The following is a 22,357-nucleotide window of genomic DNA, read 5'->3' on the forward strand; positions in this document are numbered from 1 at the left end:
ATAAATTTTTTACATAAAAAATTAATGCATCGAGATACATAATAAAATTGAGATGTTTTTTTTATGTTTTAATGATTTAAAGTTATAATTTGATATTTAAATCTTTAAATATTTATCATATTTCACAATTATTTTCAATTTTTATAAATATTTTTGGATATTTTTTAAAATATTAAATTTTATTTATATGTGAGTTTTTAAGATTTTCAAATGAAATATATAAAATTCAAAATCATATTACATTTTATATTTTAAAATTTATTTTTTTATAATTTACATTTCCAGATTTCTTTTACATAATTTGTGCATTTCTTATATAAATTTTCCAAAATTTATTTTATAAAAAAATCAATTAATTTTGATATATAATATTCAAAAATTAATAATAATTATATAAATATATTATTGATGATATGAGTACCAAAATTTAAATAATTAAAAAAGACAAATGTGATGTAAGTTAAGAATATTATTGTAATTTTATAAAACACTCCAAACACTCAAAATTTAATTTATATTAACTCAGATTATAGTTAGTTTATTTCAAATTATAATTTAATATTTCCTTAATTTTTATAATTAAGATATGATTTTTATTTAAATATGATTATTTCAAATTATAGTATGACTTTTCATTATTTTTTATCGTGATAATATAATTTTATTTGAATATAAATCAAATAAATTATAATATAAAATTAATATCAAGCATAAAATTATTTGATTTGTTTTTCATATTCTTCAAACCTAGTCATCCCGTGCACGTAACCATAGAATGTTATAGAATGGTGGGGGAATCCGTGTAAATTTTTCCTTGCCTAACTAAAATAATATAAAATCTATATTTACTTATTTATATTATACCAATTTAATTGGAGAATATTATATTTTAAAATCCAACTGTATAAATACGTGCTCCGACAAACCCATTTTTATTTTCCAATACGAACTTCTCGATCCTCTGAAATTTGTTTTTTTTAAAAGCACTTGGAGCCCCATCGTCAACTTCAATTTCATGGGCAACTGCTGGAGCTCCGCCCTAGTGGCTGCCGTCGCCGTGGCAGTGGCTGCGCTGGTAATGGCTGCGAAGCCTCGTGACCCCACTTTCAACCTCATCTCCATCAAGCTAACCTCCTTCAAGCTCAAGTTCCCGGTCCTGGACGCCGAGGCGATTCTCACCGTTGAAGTCACCAATCCCAACGTCGTACCCATCAACTACTCCGACACCACCATGTCCATATTCTACGACGGTAACCTCCTCGGCTCGGCTCCCATCGACGCCGGCTCGCAGCCGGCTCGCTCCAGCCAGCAGCTCCACCTCCCGGCTCGGCTGAGCGGGCTCAAGCTGGCCAAACACGGTAAGACATTCATGTCCGATGTGGGTAAGCGGGAGATGGTTCTGGACTCGACGGTGGACATATGCGGAGCGGCGAAGGTGCTGTGGTGGGACCACAAGTTCAAGGTGCACGTGGACAGTCACGTGATCGTTGATCCTGTGTTTCTTGATGTAATCGACCAGGATAACAAATCCCAGTTAGATGTCTTTTTTGGGTCTTAATCTGTCGATTCTGATTCCCAAAAAGAAAAATATAGAGTCGAAATAGTTTGATTCCAAGATCACTTGTTTTCGGGGCTTACTTTCTAATTTGCAGAGCATGAAAAAATTATCTTGGTTTTGTTGAAGGTGAATCTGCTTATTGGTGCTTCAAATTCTGGATTCATTATCCTAATTTGTGTTCGATCGAACTTGTTTGTCATGTGAATTTGAATTCGATAACTTGAGTATATATTGTCCTCAAGATGTTGATGTTTGCCGATAAAGGAAAAATAAATTTATATATTTAATTTGAACATTTCAGGACTATAATACTCTGAATGGGAACTCGTAGATATTCAGATATGGATATTATGGAATCAGGGTCTTATGTTCGAGTTCGAATTTTACGTTGGATACTTGTACTTTGAGAAACCCTTTCGTTTCACTGTATTTTGAAGATGAGTAAGGATAAAATTATAAAAAAATAAAAAAATGTAAATGAGACCGTTTGGGTAGCAATAGCGTAACTGTAGACCTGGTCACGGGCTGGATAAAACCCGACCCTTTACCGGTTCGCCCGTGGTCGGTTATTGTCTGGGCCATGGAATTGGCGGTTGGATCCAGATTCGGGTCCAGTTAACAGTCGGTTTCGGATCCGGTTCGATTCTTTTATATTTTAGAACAATACTTTTAAAAAAACACACTTACAGAATACAAAAAAATATTTTTTTTAAAAAAGTCTCACACAATTTGTTGGGTACAATAATTGTCCATGTTTGGTAGAGCGATCGAACCGTGGTGCTTGAGCTGCTGTGCGGTTTAAAAATTTGAGTTGCACTNGTTTAAAAGATTTGAGTTGCACTATTACTACTAACTATAGCTTTTGGTAAAANAGCGGCAAGCGCTCGGTCTTACAATTGGTATCAGAGCCAAGGTCACAGGTTCGATTCTCATTGCTTGCAATGAGTGCAATTATTGAGAGGAAGATTGTTGGGTGCAATAATTGTCCACTCTTGGTAGAGTGATCGAACCTGGTGCTTGAGCTGCTATGCGGTTTAAAAGATTTGAATTGCACCATTACTACTAACTATAACTTTTGGTAAAGCGGCAAGCGCTCGGTCTTACACAATTAAACTTATAAAACTCTATCAAATATTTCATTATCTCAATCAAAAATCTATTACATTTTTTAGTAAAAATCTATTATATTTCAATTTTCAACATTTTATATAAAAAATGTATTACATTTCATTATGTTCAATCACATTCACTCACATTTTCTCTCATCGTTGTTCCTGATCTTCTCTCGGTTTTTTTTTAGTCTTTTTCATCACTTTTAATATGTTGTGTTTGGATAGCAGCTTTTGACCAATCATTGAACAAACATTAAGCTTCTAAATTTTTCGACATTAAGCTATAACATTTCCCATTCAATATATTTTTTATAATATTAAAATTTTGCTCCACTACAATGTAACGACCCAGTGGAAAAGGCCCCTTTGAGGGAGCCCAAGATCGGGATAGCCTTGGGTCGATCGGGGCAGTGGGCCGTATGGGCGGTCCACTGGGCTTGTAATGGGTCGTTACAATAAAAGGCGCCTTTTATTGTAACGACCATGGGCTATCACGATCTTGGGCTCCCTCGGGGGCCTTGTCCCGTCTTGGATTCCCACTGGGGTCTTTTCCCTCTATGACTTTCAACATGCGTCATTACTCATAGGACTCTCCACACCAGGTTGGTGGAGTGATACCTCCCCAAGTCTCGAACCCATGATCTCCTGGCTTAAGTACATAGTTCAAAGAGACTTGGTACGAGGGAAAAGGCCCCAGTGGGAACCCAAGACGGGACAAGGCCCCCGAGGGAGCCCAAGATCGGGATAGCCCATGGTCGTTACAATAAAAGGCGCTTTTTATTGTAACGACCCTTTACGGGCCCGGTGGACCGCCCATACGGCCCATTGCCCCGATCGACCCAAGGCTATTCCGATCTTGGGCTTAGATCCCCGCACGGGCTTTCCATAGGCGTCGTACGGGGTCCTCATAGGATATCCCCCTCCCTCCCAAGGGCTTTCTTTCGCCTCCCCAGGATTCGATCCCATGACCTATAGGATAAGTACATTGATATCAAAAGTCCTGGTACCAATTGAGCTAGAGGGGATCTAAGCCCAAGATCGGGATAGTCTTAGGTCGATCGGGACAGTGGGCCGTATGGGCGGTCCACTGGACCTGTAAAGGGTCGTTACATACAACATTTGAAACGGGGAAAACTAAAATTTCATTTGTCATCATAGACAAAATTGGATATACTCGTGTTTTATGCGACCATCAGCGCAAAATGTCAAAAGTTTCCTTATATGTTTCACTAAAATCCAAAGTAGTATTAAAATAATTCTCAAGACCGTAACTTGATGATTCTCGTGGACATTTCGTCTGTACTCTTAATAAAATTTGTGCTTTAGTAAGTTTAGAAGTAATATTACTACTTGTAATGAATTGTATTTAACGTGGAACAATTTGTCCACCATATTTGGTATTATATTCATTATAAATATCATATAAATGAGTTTTAACATGAAACAAAATCAACGAGATATTAGGAACTTTTTCCGTAACAGAGTCTAAAGATTCATAATATAATATTAACATTTCTTGTAAATCTTCTAATTTAAGTTTATGATCTAAAATAAAAACACAAAAATATTTTAGGAATTTGTAAAATAAATATTTTTTCTATTTTTCTTTCATGACATAAATACATTAAACTAAAACATTATCATCATATTTTGTATGTTTACTAAAAATACATGCATTGTTATAAAATTAATGTGTTAAAAATAAATCAGAAGTATGATAATAAATATCAAATAATTCGTTACTAGCATCATTAAAAACTTTTAAAACTTCACAAATATTAGTGCATATGTTCCAATGATTTGAAAATAAATATATATCACGAACTTGAACATGTTGATGAAAAATACACATAATAAATCTTTATATTCAAAAGACGATAATAACAATTTATATGTTAAATTTCAACGAGTTGTAACAATTTATATGTTAAATTTCAACGAGTTGTACGTCTCGTGCAAACCGTTTAGGCCTTATACCATTTATTTTGCAAAAATTGTCCATTGTTTCATAACTTGGAGATGATCCATAAATAATGAATTGTATTCCTAATTAATTGAATATGTGATGATAAAATTTTAGTCCAACTTGAACACATAAATTTAAAATATAACATGTGCACCTAATATGAAAAAATTATCTAGTGATGATTTACATATTTCAATAAGTTCAATAATACTAGAATTATTTGTACTAGCATTATCAAAAGAAATTGAAAAACTTGAGAAGTTAGATAATATTCTTCTAAAATAACAAATACAAGCTGAGAAATATTTCGTGCAGAGTGTTTCGTCAAAACATCTATATGCAAGCAATCTTTTTTTAATATTCCAATAATTATCAATCAAATGATTCGTACTACCCATAAATAAACAATTTTGTTAATTACCACTCCAAATATCTGAACAAAAAGAAACTTTATTATTTAAACTAAAAAATTCTTTTTTTTATTAACAACTAATTTTTAAGTGTGTCTTTGAGAGTATTTCATGAGATACATTTAATATAAGGATTTGCACCTGTAGAAAACAAATTTTCAAAAGATAATTCATCATTAAAAGTTTAAAAAATTTGTTCAACCGCACAAAATTTAGTCGTCTCTTCTCTAAATTTAGATTCGTCAAATTTTAAAAGTTGAGAATCATTACCCTATTAAGAAGAGAATGTCGAATTTGAGAATGATCGATATCAATTTCCACCGGATGATTTTTTTCTCCGTGTCACGTCAAAGTTCCATAACAACATTTACATTTGGCTTGCTTATCACCAGATAAAAGCGTCACGTTTTCGAAAAGTTTGGTGATATAAGATGTCAGGCGAGTCACGGCTCAAATTTTACTTTTAGGTACATCATATTGCTCGTACTTTATTGACTTTGATAATGATGTGTTTGTTGAATATTTGTTCACTTTCTTGATGTTCCTCGCCGTAAAAATCAAGATCACAGTCATCGACATTGAATGAATGGAAATCACGATACTCAAACTCGGGTGGCATGACACCCTTTCCCTTTCTTTTGTCACCACTACAACTTGATCCGGCTCCATCCATTTGTATAAAATAAAATTGAAATAATTATGAAAATAAATCAAAAAGTGACAATAAATCAATAATCGAAACTTGATATTTTGATAATCAATAAACAACTGAGAATTAGATATTGAAAGAAAATTGTGTGAAAAATATGAAAGGAGTGGGACTTATTTATGGACAAATTTTCGGACAAAAAAAAAGTGCAATGGTCGGCCCGCTGGTTCGATTCCGAGCAGACGAGCCGATCATTGCACAACAGCCACGTCATCGTGGCCGTTGATAATAAACGACCACAAAATCGTGATAGTTGATTTAAAATGATTTTTTTTTAAAAAAAAGAACGTTAACCCGTCGGGTCTACAACAGTCACGATAGATCTTCGACAATCACTTGATCAATCGATCTTGGTCATTCATTTTAAAAAAATTTTTTTAAAAAAAATAGTCATACCCTCGGGTCGACGATGTCGGTCACAATTCCGGATAAACCCGTTGAACCGTTTAACCGGCTTATTGACTTCGGATCCGGGTTTAAGCGTGAGCAATATAAAAATGTTCTGTTTCAGACATCACTCCTAACTCGTACAAAAAACCCAATCCACACTTCACCAACGCGTCACCAGTTCCATGGCCAAAGAGAAGAAGTTCTGCTGGGGCTCCGCACTGGTGGGGGCGACTGCCGCCGCCGTCGCCGCGCTGGCAATGACGGCGAAGCCTCGCGACCCCACTTTCCACCTCATCTCCATCGATCTCACCTCCTTCAAGCTCAATTTCCCAGTCCTCGACGCCGAGACCATCCTCACCATTCACGTCACCAACCCCAACGTCGTCTCCATCAAATACTCCGACACCACCATGTCCATATTCTACGCCGGCTCCCTCCTCGGCTCGGCTCCCATCCAGGCCGGCTCGCAGCCGCCTCGCTCCTGCCAGCTGCTCCGCCTCCCAGCTCGTCTGAGCGGCCTCCAGCTGGCTCAACACGGCAAGAAGTTCCTACTCGACGTGGGTCAACGGGAGATGGTGCTGGACTCCACGGTGGACATTAAAGGCGCCGCGAAGGTGATGTGGTGGAACCACAAGTTCAAGGTGCACGTGGACAGTCACGTGATCGTTGATCCTGTGTTTCTTGATGTCATAGATCAGGAAAACAAATCACAGCTAGAGATCTTTGTGAAATCGTGATTCTGGGATTGGAATTCATCTGCTAATCAAGATAGATATGAAATTCAACATTTGATTCTGATTTTCCCGTTCTTTCCTTTTTTAACTTCCGGCACTAATAATTGAGTGAGGATTACTACCAATGTCAACTCTGGATTATACTTAAAAGTTATTCATATGTGAGCTAAAGAGTTTAATTCCAAGATAATTGGTTTTTATAACATTTATCTATCTAAATGTTGCAGAGCTTGAACATTCGCGTAACTTTCTTGATTTTGTTGGTGGGTGGATGAATTCAATAAGGTATCCAAGTTTATTAGTTTCAGATTTTTCAGCTTGCCATGTAGCTTGAGTTGCTCCAAGTACAAATTACAGTGAATAGATTATCTACAGTGTCGTGTGCGTTATTGGAATTGGTCTAAAGCGTGAGCCTTTTATTTTCTATCTGTAAGGCTTAGTGCATCAAACTGCGTGTCAAAGTTCTGGATTCATTATCAAATTGTATGACAACGTATTCTTGTTGAAATCCATGTGTAGGTGTGTCCTTGTCTTCCTAACCATCTATTTGCGAGGAAAGAAGCTAAGGTCCCTCTCCCTCTTTTTGCGTTTGAGGGCCTGTGGCTCCAACTAGTCAATATTACTCGTGCATTTCTCTGCAATACATGTTTATTCCTTTGGTTTTCAAGACGTTGAATATGAATTTGTTGCTTTGTAATTTAGTCTGCACGCTTGAATTGTCGAGCTATAAGAAAGATATGTCAATTATCTTGAATACTGGATACGGTATGTCTTTTGCATTTGTGATTTAGCTACAGGAAAGATGTGTAATACCATGCGCCAATCATCCTGAATGCTGGATACGGCATGTCTTGTGCATGGAAGTCACTGGATGTATGGAGCTTAGCTTGCTGATAATGCTACTCAGTTCTGAAGGTATGGAGTTGGTTCTACATTTGGGAAAGGCTGGCAGGTCTCATGTCGTGTATATTTGTTGTATCGTTTGCTCTTAAATTAAAGGTCAGACGAAACTCTTTCAGTTGGGAGGTGTCTGTTTGTTTGATGTGCTCTTTTGTGTTGTATGATATTCTGTTTCATAGTTACATCTTGTTGGTAGAAGCAAAAACCGAGTGTTGTCATAAATTTAGGAGACTGCAAAGGTTGCCATGTCATCATAAATTTAGGATTCTACAAAGGTTGCAAAGAGTTGAAATACACTACATATGCACATGACTGCATTGGCACCACCTCCGTTGAGTTATTCTTTGTGACAGTTTTTTTCATATCTGAACGTCATTAGATAATGTGATTCCCCACTCCAAACTATTTAATTTTTTAGTGCTTCAAAGCCAAAATTTGGTTAATTTGTACAAACCGAATTAATTTAACCAGAATTCGGAATTAAACGGTCTTATCGTTCATTTCTTTATAATTGAAATTTTGTTCATTCCTAAATTTGGTAATATTATTATCTATTCTTATCATTACTATTTTTTTAAATTTTGAAAATTTTAACATTACTATTAACAGTAAAATATTTCATATATTATCAATATTATTAGGATTTAAAACTAAGTCAAAAACTTGTGTTATTTGGGTCATCTATGAAAAATATTATTTTTTATTCTAAAAGTATTATTTTTTTATTGTGAATATCGGTATTGTTGACACGTCTCACATATAAAGATTCGTGAGATCGTCTCACAAGAGACCTATCCTTAAACTAAATAATAATAATAATAGGATAAATTGAATCATCATAATATTTATCAAGATAAAAAAAGTTGAAATTTCATGATAAAAGGGGGTTTCCCCGACCCCTTGTATTTTTTTAAAAAACAATTATTTGCTGTTTTGGTGTCAAAAAAAAAAATGTGACTGGGACGGGATATATGGGTCGGATCCGACTTGGGTACGCATCAAAAGTTATTTAATCCTCTCCTCTGCTTTAACTTGTTCATTTTGTTTTATGTCCTGCAAATTGCAATGAATGACTGAATGAGACGCGGACTAATGGAGGAAGAATATACGCACCTCTTCTACTACTGCGGAATTTGAAGCTGTAAATTATCAAAATCCTTGTAATATTCAATAGTAGTTCGTTTTGTTGTTTAATTTTCGGGAATTTGACGAAGAAAAGTTGGGCTGGTGACAAGATGCTGGGATGCCAATGCTTATATTGGAGCAGAGGCGCCGATTACAAACGACCGGAGCCAGAAACTTTCGCACTGCCTGGTCCGGTTCCCGAATGGTCCCAAGGCATGAAATTGTGGTTTTGAATTGTGTTTTTCTCGGCTCAATTGTTTTTTATTGTATGGGTGTGAGAGACGGATTCATGCATGTGTTTTTCTTGGCTTCGTATTGGTTTTTTAATTGTTCGTTTTTGCTAATGTATCGAAAATAAGTGTGCCCTTTTAGCGTTCTTTGGGTGTTTTTAGATTAATTGGGTGCCCGATCATGTTGGGTTAAAAGTGAAGGATTCTTCATTATTTGGTTCTGATTTTTATGTTCGTGGTTTGTTGTTACGCTGGCACCTTTTGTTGTGTCTCTGGATTTTATCAATGGTCAGAGTTAGTTATTATAAATTAACGAAATTTTTTTTATCAGGTTTTGCCCATAAAAATAGTTCCTTTTTCTAGGATTTTCGACACCATATAATGTAAATGGCTTTATGTGGAAGTTTTAGGAGCACATTGTTGGAACTCACCCTGTTTTTTCCTCCTGTAATTTATGTACTTCTTGAAATATTATATTTGATTGTGTGAAGTATTATTCTTTTGGTTCTTTTTCGAATTATTGTGGATTGAAAACTTGTTTCAGGAATTAGTATCATGAATTCTATATATTCTCATGCTTTCTAAACAACGAAAAATTTCCTTCTCGTGTCATAATTTCCTCCCCTCTGAACGAAATACTTGTTCCAACATGAAGGGTACTTTTCTAGAACAAAAGGTCTCCTTCATGTGTTTCTGTTTCTTCAGAACGGAGTATCATCTGGTCATGGTTTAGTGAACAAATACTGGAGGAATCATTCTTACACAATCTATCTTGAGCCGAGCCGTGACATGTTTTTTTTCCAGACCAAAGTATGATGAGCTTATTTTCTGGTTGGCATAATGCATCAGTTTCACATTACTTTTCAGCCTAACATCTTTATGTAATCTATTGTTTCATTGGAAGTGATACTCTTTTTGGATTGCATCGCTATTACGGATCATTTTACTTTGGCCTTACTATATAGCCTTCTCTTATTCCTTAGTGGTAATTAGTATTTGAATATGCAGGTTCCGGATTTGGCGCAGCAATGATTAAATTAGGAGAATTAGAAGTTTGCCAAATAACAAAGTTTGAGTATATATGGAGTTGCAATATGTCTTTGGATGGAAAACAAGGTGTTAGCTTCTATAAACCAATTTATTTGCCAGATGGATTTTTCTGTCTTGGTCACTACTGCCAATCAAATGACAGGCCTCTAAGAGGGTTTGTCCTTGTAGCTCGTGTAGCAGCTAAGATTGAATTACATGGCAGTAGCAGTCTTAATTCGTACTATTTGCCTCCGCTTTTGAATCCCGTGGATTATTCATTGATGTGGTGTTCTGTGGGTGGAAATTATGATGACTCTAATGGACGTGGATACTTCTGGTTACCCCAACCGCCTGAGGGTTATAAAGCATTAGGCTTTTTGGTGACCAACAAGTCAGAGAAGCCAGATTTGGAGGAGGTCAAATGTGTTCGTGCTGACTTAACGGATGGGTGTGAAGCTTATCGCTTGATAATCAACACCCACTCTAAGTTTTCGAAAGCACCATTTGTAGTTTTGAGCATGAGACCTCTTCATCGGGGAATATACGGGAGAGGCGTGTCTGTGGGTACTTTTTACTGCAGTAGCTACAGGAGTCTAGAAGAAGAATTAAATATCGCGTGCTTGAAAAATTTAGATCCGAGTCTACATGCGATGCCGGATATCGATCATATTCACTCTCTTGTCCGGCACTATGGTCCCACAGTCTTCTTCCATCCTGATGAGGTGTATCTGCCATCTTCTGTTTCATGGTTCTTCAGAAATGGAGCACTGTTGTTCAGTAGCCATAACTCTGGGGGTGAAGCCATTGATATTGAAGGTTCCAATCTTCCCTGTGGAGAGACAAATGATGGGAAGTATTGGATAGATTTTACTTCTGATACTCTGAGAGAGAATGTCAAGCATGGGAACCTGGAAAGTGCAAAACTTTACATACATGTAAAACCGGCTTTAGGCGGGACTTTCACAGATATTGTGATGTGGGTTTTTTGTCCCTTCAATGGACCAGCCACACTGAAGTTGGGGATGATGAATGTAGCTCTTAGCAAGATTGGGCAGCATGTAGGTGACTGGGAACACTTCACTCTTCGAATAAGCAACTTCACTGGAGAACTTTGGAGCATCTATTTTTCACAACATAGTGGTGGAAAATGGGTGGACGCCTCCGATTTGGAGTTCATTGAGGGAAACAAAGCCATCATTTATTCATCAAAAAGTGGCCATGCTAGCTTTCCTCATCCGGGAAACCATATGCAGGGTTCAACAAAACTTGGGATTGGATTGAGGAATGATGCTGCTTTCAGTAATCATTACATCGATTCAAGCAAGGATTATGAAATTATTGCGGCCGAATATCTCGGAGATGAAGTGGTCAAGGAACCATTTTGGCTACAATATATGAGAGAGTGGGGCCCAACCATTGTCTATGATTCGAGAACCGAGCTGGAGAAAATCATCAAAATATTGCCTGTCACGGTTCGATATTCTGTGGAGAGCATCTTTAACAAGTTACCATTGGAGTTGTATGGAGAGGAAGGCCCCACAGGGCCAAAGGAGAAGAACAATTGGATTGGAGATGAAAGATGTTAGCCTCTGATACTCATCATTTATCTGTGTCTGAGTTTTGACAAGAGCTGATAGTCGAAATCAAAGCGATAGCAATTTATTTGTAAATAGTGTGTAATCAAATGAGAATTAAATCTTGTAGCTCCTCCACAAGGATGTGTTTATAGCCATGAAAGTAGTCGATTTATTATCGAAAATTGGTACGGTTCGTGATAATATTCTGAGATCATAATCAAGTTACCATTAGCTATGGGTTCCTAGTTTGATCTTGCATCCTCGTCTCTTTAGTTCTATCTAATTCTTAAAGGAAAATATATGAAAATATGCTAATAAAAAGTTGATCGAAATTAGATAACTAAATATCCCAAACAAGATATAGTTTTGTGACGACAATGTCAAATTGCAAAGATACATAAGTAAAATACGTGAAATTTTTTCCCAACCAAAATAACATTTTTGATTATGTAAACTAAAATATAATATAATTATTAATTATTGAAAGGTACATACGTAAATAATTTGTTAATAATTCATAACTTTAATCTCAATATTAATCAGTTAAACTAAACACATTATTAATTATTCATCACTGTTCCATAGCATATCCAGTCATTTTAATAATTTTTAGTAAGAACAAATTTGAAGTTCAAAATTATAAACTCAAAGTTAATAATGTAACTGTAATAAATGATTTGCAACGGAAATAATAATTAAATGGAAACGAAGAGATTTTTGAAGTGACAGTAGATACTTTAGTCAAACTTCGGAATATTTAGCAAACTCTGTTTTGCCGGCTACAATTCAAGACAATACATTGCCCCAAGGCCGCGGTTGACTTTTTTTGAAAAGAATAAGGTCAGGATATTATGACAATATTGTCTCGTATCAAAATCGATTGATCTTGTTTGGATGAGATTTGATATATAAAAATATTATTTTTATTTTAAAAATATTATTCAGCTAACAAATATATAATAAATATGATGCATCGTATAGAAAACTTATTATATATATGAATGCAATTTAGAATTTGCAAAATCTTATTTGAAATATAAGATAAAATTGTAATTCTATAATTTTTTTATGAGGTAATTATATAATTAATGATGTATAACAAATCAAATTGTTGAAGTAGCCTGAAGCATACGTTGTCCATGACTAACTGCTTGAAAGTGTGATTTCTTTGCTTCTTTTGTGGGTGGGTCTCCTTGTATCATGTCATAAATCGATGGAGACATCCAACGGCTCCTCTGTCCCCTCTACTCGGTGCAATACACCTTATTCAACGGCACTGATTTGATGTTAAATTGGGCACACCAGAATGAAAAATCTCTGAAATTTAGTTTGTATTATATTATATTGTTTTATTTAATAATAATCCAATTGGGATTATAAAAATCGAGAAAAATAGAATCAGTTTTTAGATACCAAAAATTACTAAATTACTATTTGTTTAATGATAATACACTTAGTAATTAAAAAGAATAAAATATCAAAAACATGTGTATCATCCTAATAATTTTAAATTTTATTTAAAATTCTTTGATTTAATATAAAAATATTGTGGAAATACGTACCACGTGTTTGTAATCAATTAGTGGGTGGATTTTACTTTATTTTAGTAGTAATTAAAGGTTAGGTGTTGAGGCGAGTGAGGTTCGGGCCCCTACAGGTTGTCGGGTTGTCTTTAGGCTTCTTTGTCCCTACCTAAAACCTTGCATGAATATAATAAATCAACACCAAATATCTCGATAGTTTCATTGCATTGGAGCCTGGGCCGGGTCAACAACCCCAATGCCAATAAAAATAATAATAATAAATATTATATATATGAGAAAATAAAATGTAATTTTAAAATAATGAATTAAAGAAAAAAAACAGATCGTGATATCAAGTCTTTTATGTCCGAAATATAAATGTTATATTTTATTTTTTTATAAATAGAGATTTTTATAGTAAAATAATGCTATATGTGTCCAAAATATAAATGTTATATTTGAATTTTTGCATATATCATATTGTGTCATGTTTCTATATTTAATATTATTTTATCTATTCATACAGGTTTTGTTCATTAAATATATTAGTTATCTTCGACAAATTTTGGTATTATATTTAAATAAATATATAATGAAAACTTTTAAATAATTTTACTAATTTATACGAATACATATAAACTGAAATTAACTAGAAATGAAGTAATTAGATGGTTCTGAAGTTTGTTTGGTACAATTAAAGTAAAACATTAAGAAAGTTGTCCATTTGGTTGAGTGTGGGAAGGAATCTATAATGGCTGTTGTCGAGCAAAAAGCCGACACGTGGGGCCCACCTCTCCCATCAACACCTACTCGTTCCCCCTTTTACTCCAAAATTTTTCTTTGCTAATAACCAAAATAAAACCCCCGTCGATCCCCTGTCCCAGTCCTTCAGTTGAATTTACAGACATTTTCACAAAGTAAAAATCTAATCTTGGATGCAAAGAGAGGTTATTCCCGGTGGCGGCGTGATTGGAGGTGGGTCGATGTCGGCTTTGTCGGAAGAATCTTCTTCTTACCCGGATGGGTCCGAGTTGGAATTGGGGCTCGGCCTCAGTCTCGGTTGCAGTGGCGGTGGCGGTGGAAAGGGTAAGAGTAAGACGCCGTCCGTTGCGGCTGCGGGAGGATCGTGGGATCAGTTCGCCAGAATCTTGACGGCCGATGATTTTCCTTCGGTGATCTCTGATAAAGATTCTTCATCGTCGTCGTCTTCTTCATCTTCTACCATTAAAGCTAAAAACAATGGTTTCTGCGGTTCGAAGAGAACTGCGGAGCCCTCTTCCCCTCCTGGCCGTTCTGGAGTTAGGTATAAATTCGGCACCTTTTTAGTTTTATATGCTTTAATTTGTTTTTTTCCGACCATCTTCCTTTTTTGTTGCCTCTCTTATTTCAAAAGCGGTGTTTTATCTTCATATTTGTTCGATGTGTTTATGTTTGTATGTGAATTCTTGCTGAGAGTGAGACACAACTATGCTTTTGGTCTTTGCAAGAGCAAAATTTGTGTTTTTCCCTCGCGTGTGTTCCATTTGTTCCTGATATTCGCCTCTATTTATCTAAATGTAATCTACTGTTATTAATTAATGGTAATAAATATTGGTTTTGATATGTATTTTGACAGCTTTGAATCGACCTTAAATTTCAATGGGAATCTCAAAGTATACAAAAAACGTCAATTTTGACTCGAAAAATCATGGAAACTCATATATAGTTGAAGATGCAAGTCTGCAATAATATGACAATAATTTTTTTAGATGCATGCAACTGTTGAATTTTGTTATACTATTTTTTGTGGAAAGAGACAATTAGAAATAGTGAAATTATGTTAACTAGGAAGATTTAATATCATTTAACTACCCATATATTGTGGATAATATCTTAGTCTAGGAGATCTAAGATTAATATCACTTAACTAGAAGCCTCTTGTTGTTACAGTTTTATTTACTAAAAAATTTGTGTGCCGATTATAAGGGTACCAATCCAGTATTTTATAATTTAATCCAGTATTTTATAATTTTCTAAATGGTTGTAAACTTTGCAAAAACAAGTGTTTTGAATTTTACGTATCAAGTATTTTATATTTGAGTTTAAAACATAAAAGTTTAGTTTTGAAAAACTTTCCTTTGAGAAAAAAGTTAAGCGTACCCCAACTAATCGAGGGGTCCAACTTTTGAGGTTCGACTTAGGTCTAAAAAATCTCAGGAACGGTCTACTGGCTTTGATTAGTTTCATATTGTCTCATTAAAATAAGTTGTATAATAAATGTATTTTTCGAAAAAGAACTCTAATTCAGCTACTTAAATGATGGCTCAAGTGATTTATCTAATGGATTTTTAACTTTTCTCCCTTTTGCGATTTGTTGAAGCAGTCAGGTTGTGGGGTGGCCTCCTATCAAAGCTCACAGAATGAACAGCTTGGTAAACCATTCAAAGATACCAGCTGTTGAAGAATTCACCTCAACCGTTGATAAATGTAAAAACGAGAATACAAACATTGCTGTCGAAAAAAGACTTTCCAGAACCTCTTTCTTTATTAAGGTGAACATGGAGAGGATACCGATTGGGCGAAAGGTGGATCTGAATGCTCATAGCTGCTACGAGACTTTGGCTCGTAAATTGGATGACATGTTTAGACCTGGTGCAGCAGTTGGCCCAAGAAGTAATTTTCTATCTTTTTAATTTGTTTCATACAAAGAACTAGCATAAAATCTAACGACATCTAGAAATGAGGGTAAATTATATGTCGATTTGTCCACTTTGACCCCAAAAAGCAACGCTCTACCTGACATGAAGTTGAAAGAGTACGATTAATCTCTATTTATAAATTACTGCTATTATATTCACATTTGCTATGTCACAAGTACGTTCTTTTCTCTTGGTAAGGAGGGAAGGTTATGCGTGGATGCTATAGAAATTGGTAAACGAGAACGAAACCCAAGGTCTTAATTTTTTTATGGTGATTTTCTTAATATTCTAGTTGTGGGATATACTAAGTTGGAAATGTTTACATGATTGTCGAGTTTTTGCCCCGGATGCTTGCGTGATTGCCAACTCTGAATTATTATAGGATCAATTTTGGAGGAGCAAGCTGCCATGGCTGATATGAGATGCCCGGTGAGATTATTGGACGAGTCATCTGAATTCGTACTCATATATGAAGACAAAGAAGGAGACTGGATGCTCGTTGGAGATGTCCCTTGGCAGTATGTCTCTATCATATTGTTTTTATAAATGATCTATCTGAGCTGCATTCTTCTTACACAGTACTATTAGAATGTGTTACTCTGTCACCATTCGTAAACTGCCCCTTTACTCAACTATATCTGCAAAACTGTTTTCATTACTCATTCTATATCATACACAAATTTAGTTGCCCCAACAGGTTTGGGAATAACACCCGTCAGGACGAACTTTGGAACTTATTGTTGATTCTGAGGCATGTTCAATAATTTTACTATACATCTTTGCATTGACAGGATGTTTCTGAGCACAGTCAGAAGACTTAAAATCATGAAAACATCCGAGGCTAACGGACTCGGTATGTAAAATCTAAAGGTTTTTGCTGAATCTCAAATTTTCATAATTTGTAAACGCCCAGCCCATTTTATCCATCAATATTTGGTTTGCAGCTCCAAGAGCACGCGAAAGAAACATGAGACAATTGATGACGCCCATTTGACAATACTTCTCTGATCTCAAACAGATTCAAACACGGGATATAGATGCTCTATAATCTAATAATTTTGGCATAACGGGCATGTCTTTGATGGCTTAAATATTTTGCTGAGTACTATTTTGACGTATTATATTTTGTCCGGAGAGCACTACAGTTTTTTTTTTCTTTTATGTACTGTAAGTAGATGTATCAGTCGTGTTTTGGTTTGCTGCACCACAAACTGGCAAATTTTCCGTGTTAACGAAATATGCGTTTCTCGTATGGATATATTGTTTGTTTTGTTTCATCTAAATACCGTTTACTTGGTTAGAATCATGTGATATGTTCTAGTATTTCATTTTATTGTGATTATGAGATGTTAACAAAAAAAATTTTTTCCTTGAAAGGATCTTGATACGGTAATTTGATATTTTTATTGTAGAAATAAGCTTTCGCAGTTGAATAGAGACCCCTAAGTTACGATGAAAAGACAAACTGTAAGCACAAGTGCACGACCATACATGCAATTTTGCCTTCACCATGATTCAAAGAATGCTTTACCGGTAGTTTACTTGGATGAAATGTGATAAAAAAAAATTTGTTTGATATTAAAATGTGTGTACTTGGATGAATGGAATAAAAATTTGTTTGATTAATTTAGTTTGATGTGAACTAATAATTGATAAATAATAATATTTTATTTGATTGATAACATTCGACGTAAGATTATAAATCACATTTTTATTTTTGTAATAATTAATAATTTTTTCAAGCAAAAACATGAAGGATAATATCATGATTTTTACATTTAATGATTTGATTGATATTTGATAAATAATTAATAATTCGGCTGACATAAGATAATCAAGTTTGCAACCAAACGATTGACAGGTTAATAATCCTCTCGGATTGTAGGACCAAACATAGAGTCAATTCCAAGACAAAGCTTACTAAACAGATTGATAAATTTAATATTATGAATACAAATTCGAAACGAAAGAGCCTGTTTTCACTTGACCAACAGACTCAGTTCCAGTTCACAAAATCATCTAATGCGCTATTTTATTGCCACATGCAGTTATATTCCTCAACGAGTAAAAATATATGGTTAAGGTCTGACCAGTGGAATGGGACCTAGAGGATCGTGTGCTGCTTCACTAATCTTTTAATCGGTATAACAACTCCTTTTTCCAACATGGATCCAACTAGACGTCTATTGCCCCAAAAAGAATGCATATATTTCATCCCAGTTAGAGACTGTATAAAGAGTACTAGACTTTCCCTTGCGATTTATAGAGCCACTCTCTGCAAGTTCTCTCTGTTTACTTATCAAACCAGAGAACAATGGAATGAAAGAAACACCAAAATGGTTCGCAACACTCTTCAGACTGGTACTCAAGTCAATGACAATGCCAATATCTGCTTCTAACAAGCAAAGCAAATCACCAAGTGAACCTCCGATGTAGATTTTCAAGGGCCTACCGTTATTCTTGCTTGTAATGTCATTAAATGCTTGAAGCTTGTCTATGGGACTCTCCATCTTCATGATCATGCCACCAGTGGAAATATATTCTTGGTACACCAAGTCATTTGAATGTATATTCAACGCGTTTAGGCTGCCTGTTAAGGAGTAAATGGAAATTATGATAAAATATCCATGACAGAATGCCGATAGGGCTAAACCTCTCTCAATCTTTTTTCTTTCAATCTCAATAATCTCCTCCTCGTGGAAAAGAAAATATATTAGGATAATTAGGGTGGGAAATCTCTCGTCCCAACAAAATCTTATGATAGATACATCTCCTTGTATCAAATTTGTTTCTGAAAAGTATGTTTAAAAAAAATAAAGAGCATACCTGACGAAAAGGCAGACCTAATTAGATCACTGCACCAGCAGTACGACAGAACGTGAACTTTGGTAGCACAATTTTTATCTTCCACAACATTCTGGAAGAATTTTTTACAGCCATCCTGAAAATCGAGGCGCTCACCAGCTCGTTTTATGTCTGATAGTTTTAATCCTTTCAGTGCATTAGAATGGATCAGTCTTGCATTAGCCCTCTTCTCGAAGTCAGATATTTTCTCCAGTGCTTTAAATAGACCTTCATAGTCCAGTCCCTCAGCTGTGATCACATTAAGCATAACAGTTAGCTACTCGGGATCAAGAAGGATAGGATGTTCTTGCAAGAAAATGTGTTGAACCTTGGAGAGATTTATCAATTCCTGCCTCATGAATGATGCTTTCTACACATTGTTGATATTCCTCTACATACTGGCTGAAAAGATCGCTCCATGTAGTCCGAATATCCGCGAATGGCATTGGTCCAGAACCATTGGTCGTTGTGATTATTGCAAGCTCAGCTAAAAGGGCAGAGGAATCAATAGCAGTACAAGTCAAGTCAAAGTCGCAAAATAAGATGAGTTTGTCTTCAACATTGTTGAGGAGTCTTATGTTGAGGAGTCTTGAGAAAGGAACTATGCTTTGCTGAACACTTGATTGAGCCCAGATGAAGTCCAACTCGAGTTTCATAGCTCTATGGTAAAGTCTTTCTACAATATCTAGTTCTTCACTGGTTAAAGAAACACATAGTTTATCCAGCAAGTCTTCAATTCTTGAAGCTGATGCCTAAATTTAGATTAGTAAAATTATGAGGGTTTTTCACAAGAACACTCCAATAGAAAGCATCAAACAAAACATACCTCAAATTTTACAGAAGAAAGACTGTTGAGCCACTTCTTGTAGATGTGCTCACCATCATCAGGGTCTAGACGAGCCTGGATCTCCTTACTAATGAAGCTGTAGAGCCTCATGCATGGTGAAATCACGCTCAAAGTATAAGCAGCAAGTTTTGTCTTTTCAAAAGGTGTAACAAATTTGACAGAGAATTTTTCCTCTCCAATTTTTCCTGAGGCTGTTTCGGCCAAGAATTCCGTGTATTTCACTGTTGCAGCATCGCACGTCCTATCTTTGGGCGGCTCAAATCCCCATTCCTATAAATAAGCCACATGAATGAAAAAGAGAAACTCAAAATTGATACTTAGCATTGCATCGCTTAGGTGGCTCAAACGTATAATAAGATCAAGAATTCATTGATTGGGCCCTCACTCGAATAAGTGAATCTTGGTTCCTAAACCTCTTCATGACGCGTTTTCTCAACCCGGCAATGGCTTCCTTATCCTCCTCGTCATCTACATATTCCTCTGCCAATTCGTAACTGCAAATGGACAAAGTTTATCAACAGAAAAACAAAAGCTTCCCCCTCCATTCAACAAAGTTTCTTTTCTTTACTTTATTTCATTTAATCCATGAAGATTATCCAGTAGACAATCAAGGTCAATCCGGTGAAAAGAAAAACACACACTGAGGCCACCAGATCGAACACTCTATCTGAAAACAGCTCTTCTGCCCAGAAACGAAATACTCTATGTGCATCGGCATCTCAACTCATGGATCTCTTGGCTAAACAAGTAAAGATAATAGGATTAAACCATCCTTCTTACTTTTCTCAAAGCCATTGATTCATCATATATTTATTTCACAGTAGTTCTATGACTCAAAGAATCCTTTCCTACTTGATCCAACCGCCTTCAACAAAAGAGTTCGAATTTAAAGTATAACTTACCATAACCTCCCTTTGTCATATCGACCAACAAAACTAGTTCCTACTTCCTACCACCCGAAATTGCAAGACACTCAAATCATATAAACACGAAATTGACCCGATCCAAAGTATATACAGAAACAAATAGTCAAAAAAACATAGATGATTTCTCTTCACAAAAAAGGGGGAAAAAGACACAAAAAGATGACGGTGGCTTACGCATGAGCAAAAGCCTGAAGAAAGTAGACATCTTGAGAGATGCAATGAATAAAAGACGTGGGGTTCAAAGTTCCCGAAGCCAAGCAAACTGCAAAAGGGCTGTAAAGAGCTAAAGCCCTCTCATTCTTGAACTTTTTCCACAGCCTCTTCGCTATCCCTCCTTCATCCGACACCTGCAATTCGAAACTTCCCATTTCTTTACCTCCTCAAGATCAACGTAAACTGCACGATTAATTTAACTTTATTTTTTTTTTTATCTTAACAATTCAAGTATGAGAAGGGTTGGTGGATTTTGGGGACGTGATCAAGATTCAAGAGTTGGTAGCAGTCGAGGATAGTAATATATGCATAAACAAACACAAATATATATCACGTTTGATTATATAAACAATTTTTAATAGGAAAAAGTCGAGTCTGGATGCGCGTAAGCCTAGGGAAAATGGAATGGATAGTAAAAGACCAAGTTCGGGATGGTCTTTTTCAGGGACGAAGCGCCGGCAGTCAAATGATACGAATATGATTTGGGATTCTCGTGACTCAGTTTTCGCGTGATACAATACGTATGAAAATGACAGAGTCAACTCACTATTCTTGTTAATGCCAATAAGGGGTATTTGACTAAGTATTTTTTGATTGAAAATTAAAACTTATTCCATATTCTCTTTTTATATGAGTTATAAATATAATTATTTATTCATAAGCACAGTTAAATCATATACATTGTTTAAAAAGCGGATTGGTAGTTTAAACCATAGTGTCACTTTTTAGAAATAATTTTTAAAATTATAATTTTATGTTTGTTCGAGCAAAAGTACGCCTAATATAATTGTAATATCATCACATACAATAAGACTGTATTTGGATTCATGAATTTCAAATCCATAAATTTCAAATATATTTTTGTTGTCGTTAAGAAATAAGTCTATAAATATCAAATTCACTATTTGTATTGTTTATAAATGTTTCACATTAATTATGATGAATTTCAAGTTCATCAAACATTTAAAATTCGATACATTTGAAATTCATTTTATTTAGTGTAATTAATATATAAATAAGTCAAATTTATATTTAAGGCTTGATATATTATTTTATTGTAACAATAAAATAATAATCAAACCAACATATTACAATTTTTATTTACCAATTAAAAAAAGTTGTAGATGATGACACAAACACCTTCTCTTTGTATTATATCACAACTAAAGAGAGAGACATGAATACCGAATTACATTCAATCATTAGGAGTAGATATGCACAACCTTTGACTCATCATTCTCTAGTTCTATAAATATCGTTATTTTGATAATATTATTTGAATATATGAAGTAATCTATCATGCATAATGTGTTCTAAGTCCAAACAAAAAACAATTTTTTGCTTAGAAAATGTTATTAATTGTAAGAACTTCGATTTCTTGTCGATGTCTTTTTAGGTGAACTTGTCATGCACGATTTCTCCAGTATGATTTATATGAATAACACGGTTTACACATTTAAAGCTGCGAGTTATTTCAATAAATATTTTAAAAATTTCACAACCACTGGGCTTTTAAAAATTATAACAACTTGCTCAAAAAGAAAATAATATATATATATCTATTATTTATATAAATATGTGACTTT

At 35.0% G+C, this 22,357-nt stretch overlaps 5 protein-coding genes across 8 annotated transcripts; 4 read left to right on the forward strand and 1 right to left on the reverse strand.

Annotated features, from left to right (window-relative positions):
- The first annotated feature begins 935 nt into the window (after nt 1-935).
- Nucleotides 936-1,853, forward strand: LOC140970621 (uncharacterized). The gene has a single exon (XM_073432438.1). The coding sequence runs from the start codon at nt 1,016-1,018 to the stop codon at nt 1,556-1,558; it is 543 nt and encodes a 180-aa protein (XP_073288539.1). The 5' UTR covers nt 936-1,015; the 3' UTR covers nt 1,559-1,853.
- Nucleotides 1,854-6,260: 4,407 nt separating this feature from the next.
- On the forward strand, nt 6,261-6,946 carry LOC140990600 (uncharacterized). The gene has a single exon (XM_073460370.1). The coding sequence runs from the start codon at nt 6,328-6,330 to the stop codon at nt 6,880-6,882; it is 555 nt and encodes a 184-aa protein (XP_073316471.1). The 5' UTR covers nt 6,261-6,327; the 3' UTR covers nt 6,883-6,946.
- A 98-nt stretch (nt 6,947-7,044) lies between these two features.
- On the forward strand, nt 7,045-11,996 carry LOC140990582 (hypothetical protein At1g04090-like). Of its 3 annotated transcripts, XM_073460350.1 has the most exons (3): nt 7,045-7,164; nt 7,399-7,794; nt 10,143-11,996. In XM_073460350.1, exons 2-3 carry the CDS (start codon nt 7,737-7,739, stop codon nt 11,747-11,749), a joined length of 1,665 nt encoding a protein of 554 aa, XP_073316451.1. In that variant the 5' UTR covers nt 7,045-7,164; nt 7,399-7,736; the 3' UTR covers nt 11,750-11,996. The 3 variants fall into 3 exon arrangements, with proteins under 3 accessions (XP_073316451.1, XP_073316457.1, XP_073316443.1); XM_073460356.1 differs by lacking the exons at nt 7,045-7,164; nt 7,399-7,794 and adding an exon at nt 8,728-9,944; XM_073460342.1 differs by lacking the exons at nt 7,045-7,164; nt 7,399-7,794 and adding an exon at nt 8,728-9,117 and having other exon boundaries at nt 10,143-11,995.
- Nucleotides 11,997-14,095: 2,099 nt separating this feature from the next.
- Nucleotides 14,096-17,408, forward strand: LOC140990603 (auxin-responsive protein IAA13-like). 2 transcript variants are annotated; one of them, XM_073460390.1, is made up of 5 exons: nt 14,096-14,566; nt 15,626-15,915; nt 16,324-16,459; nt 16,733-16,794; nt 17,361-17,408. In XM_073460390.1, the coding sequence occupies exons 1-5, from the start codon at nt 14,199-14,201 to the stop codon at nt 17,375-17,377; spliced, it is 873 nt and encodes a 290-aa protein (XP_073316491.1). In that variant the 5' UTR covers nt 14,096-14,198; the 3' UTR covers nt 17,378-17,408. The 2 variants fall into 2 exon arrangements, with proteins under 2 accessions (XP_073316491.1, XP_073316485.1); XM_073460384.1 differs by lacking the exon at nt 17,361-17,408 and adding an exon at nt 16,886-17,193.
- Nucleotides 17,409-17,835: 427 nt separating this feature from the next.
- LOC140990620 (bifunctional TH2 protein, mitochondrial-like) lies at nt 17,836-21,243 on the reverse strand. Its single transcript, XM_073460402.1, has 6 exons — nt 20,733-21,243; nt 20,018-20,126; nt 19,612-19,902; nt 19,114-19,537; nt 18,768-19,034; nt 17,836-18,531 (listed from the first exon to the last, which is right to left on the reverse strand). Exons 1-6 carry the CDS (start codon nt 20,924-20,926, stop codon nt 18,125-18,127), a joined length of 1,692 nt encoding a protein of 563 aa, XP_073316503.1. The 5' UTR covers nt 20,927-21,243; the 3' UTR covers nt 17,836-18,124.
- Nucleotides 21,244-22,357: the final 1,114 nt, after the last annotated feature.

Source organism: Primulina huaijiensis, chromosome 1 (genome assembly GCF_012295235.1).
Source record: "Primulina huaijiensis isolate GDHJ02 chromosome 1, ASM1229523v2, whole genome shotgun sequence".
NCBI lineage: Eukaryota > Viridiplantae > Streptophyta > Magnoliopsida > Lamiales > Gesneriaceae > Primulina > Primulina huaijiensis.

Coding starts and splice junctions, on each gene's coding strand:
- LOC140970621 (XM_073432438.1), top strand. CDS start 1,016: ATGGGCAACTGCTGGAGCTCCGCCCTAGTGGCTGCCGTCGCCGTGGCA.
- LOC140990600 (XM_073460370.1), top strand. CDS start 6,328: ATGGCCAAAGAGAAGAAGTTCTGCTGGGGCTCCGCACTGGTGGGGGCG.
- LOC140990582 (XM_073460342.1), top strand. CDS start 9,015: ATGCTGGGATGCCAATGCTTATATTGGAGCAGAGGCGCCGATTACAAA. Junction 9,118..10,142: donor GGTTCCCGAATGGTCCCAAG/GCATGAAATTGT, acceptor TTGAATATGCAG/GTTCCGGATTTGGCGCAGCA.
- LOC140990603 (XM_073460384.1), top strand. CDS start 14,199: ATGCAAAGAGAGGTTATTCCCGGTGGCGGCGTGATTGGAGGTGGGTCG. Junction 15,916..16,323: donor TGCAGCAGTTGGCCCAAGAA/GTAATTTTCTAT, acceptor GAATTATTATAG/GATCAATTTTGGAGGAGCAA. Junction 16,460..16,732: donor GTTGGAGATGTCCCTTGGCA/GTATGTCTCTAT, acceptor TTGCATTGACAG/GATGTTTCTGAGCACAGTCA.
- LOC140990620 (XM_073460402.1), bottom strand. CDS start 20,926: ATGGGAAGTTTCGAATTGCAGGTGTCGGATGAAGGAGGGATAGCGAAG. Junction 19,538..19,611: donor TTTCTTCTGTAAAATTTGAG/GTATGTTTTGTT, acceptor ATCTAAATTTAG/GCATCAGCTTCAAGAATTGA. Junction 19,035..19,113: donor AATTGATAAATCTCTCCAAG/GTTCAACACATT, acceptor ATGTGATCACAG/CTGAGGGACTGGACTATGAA.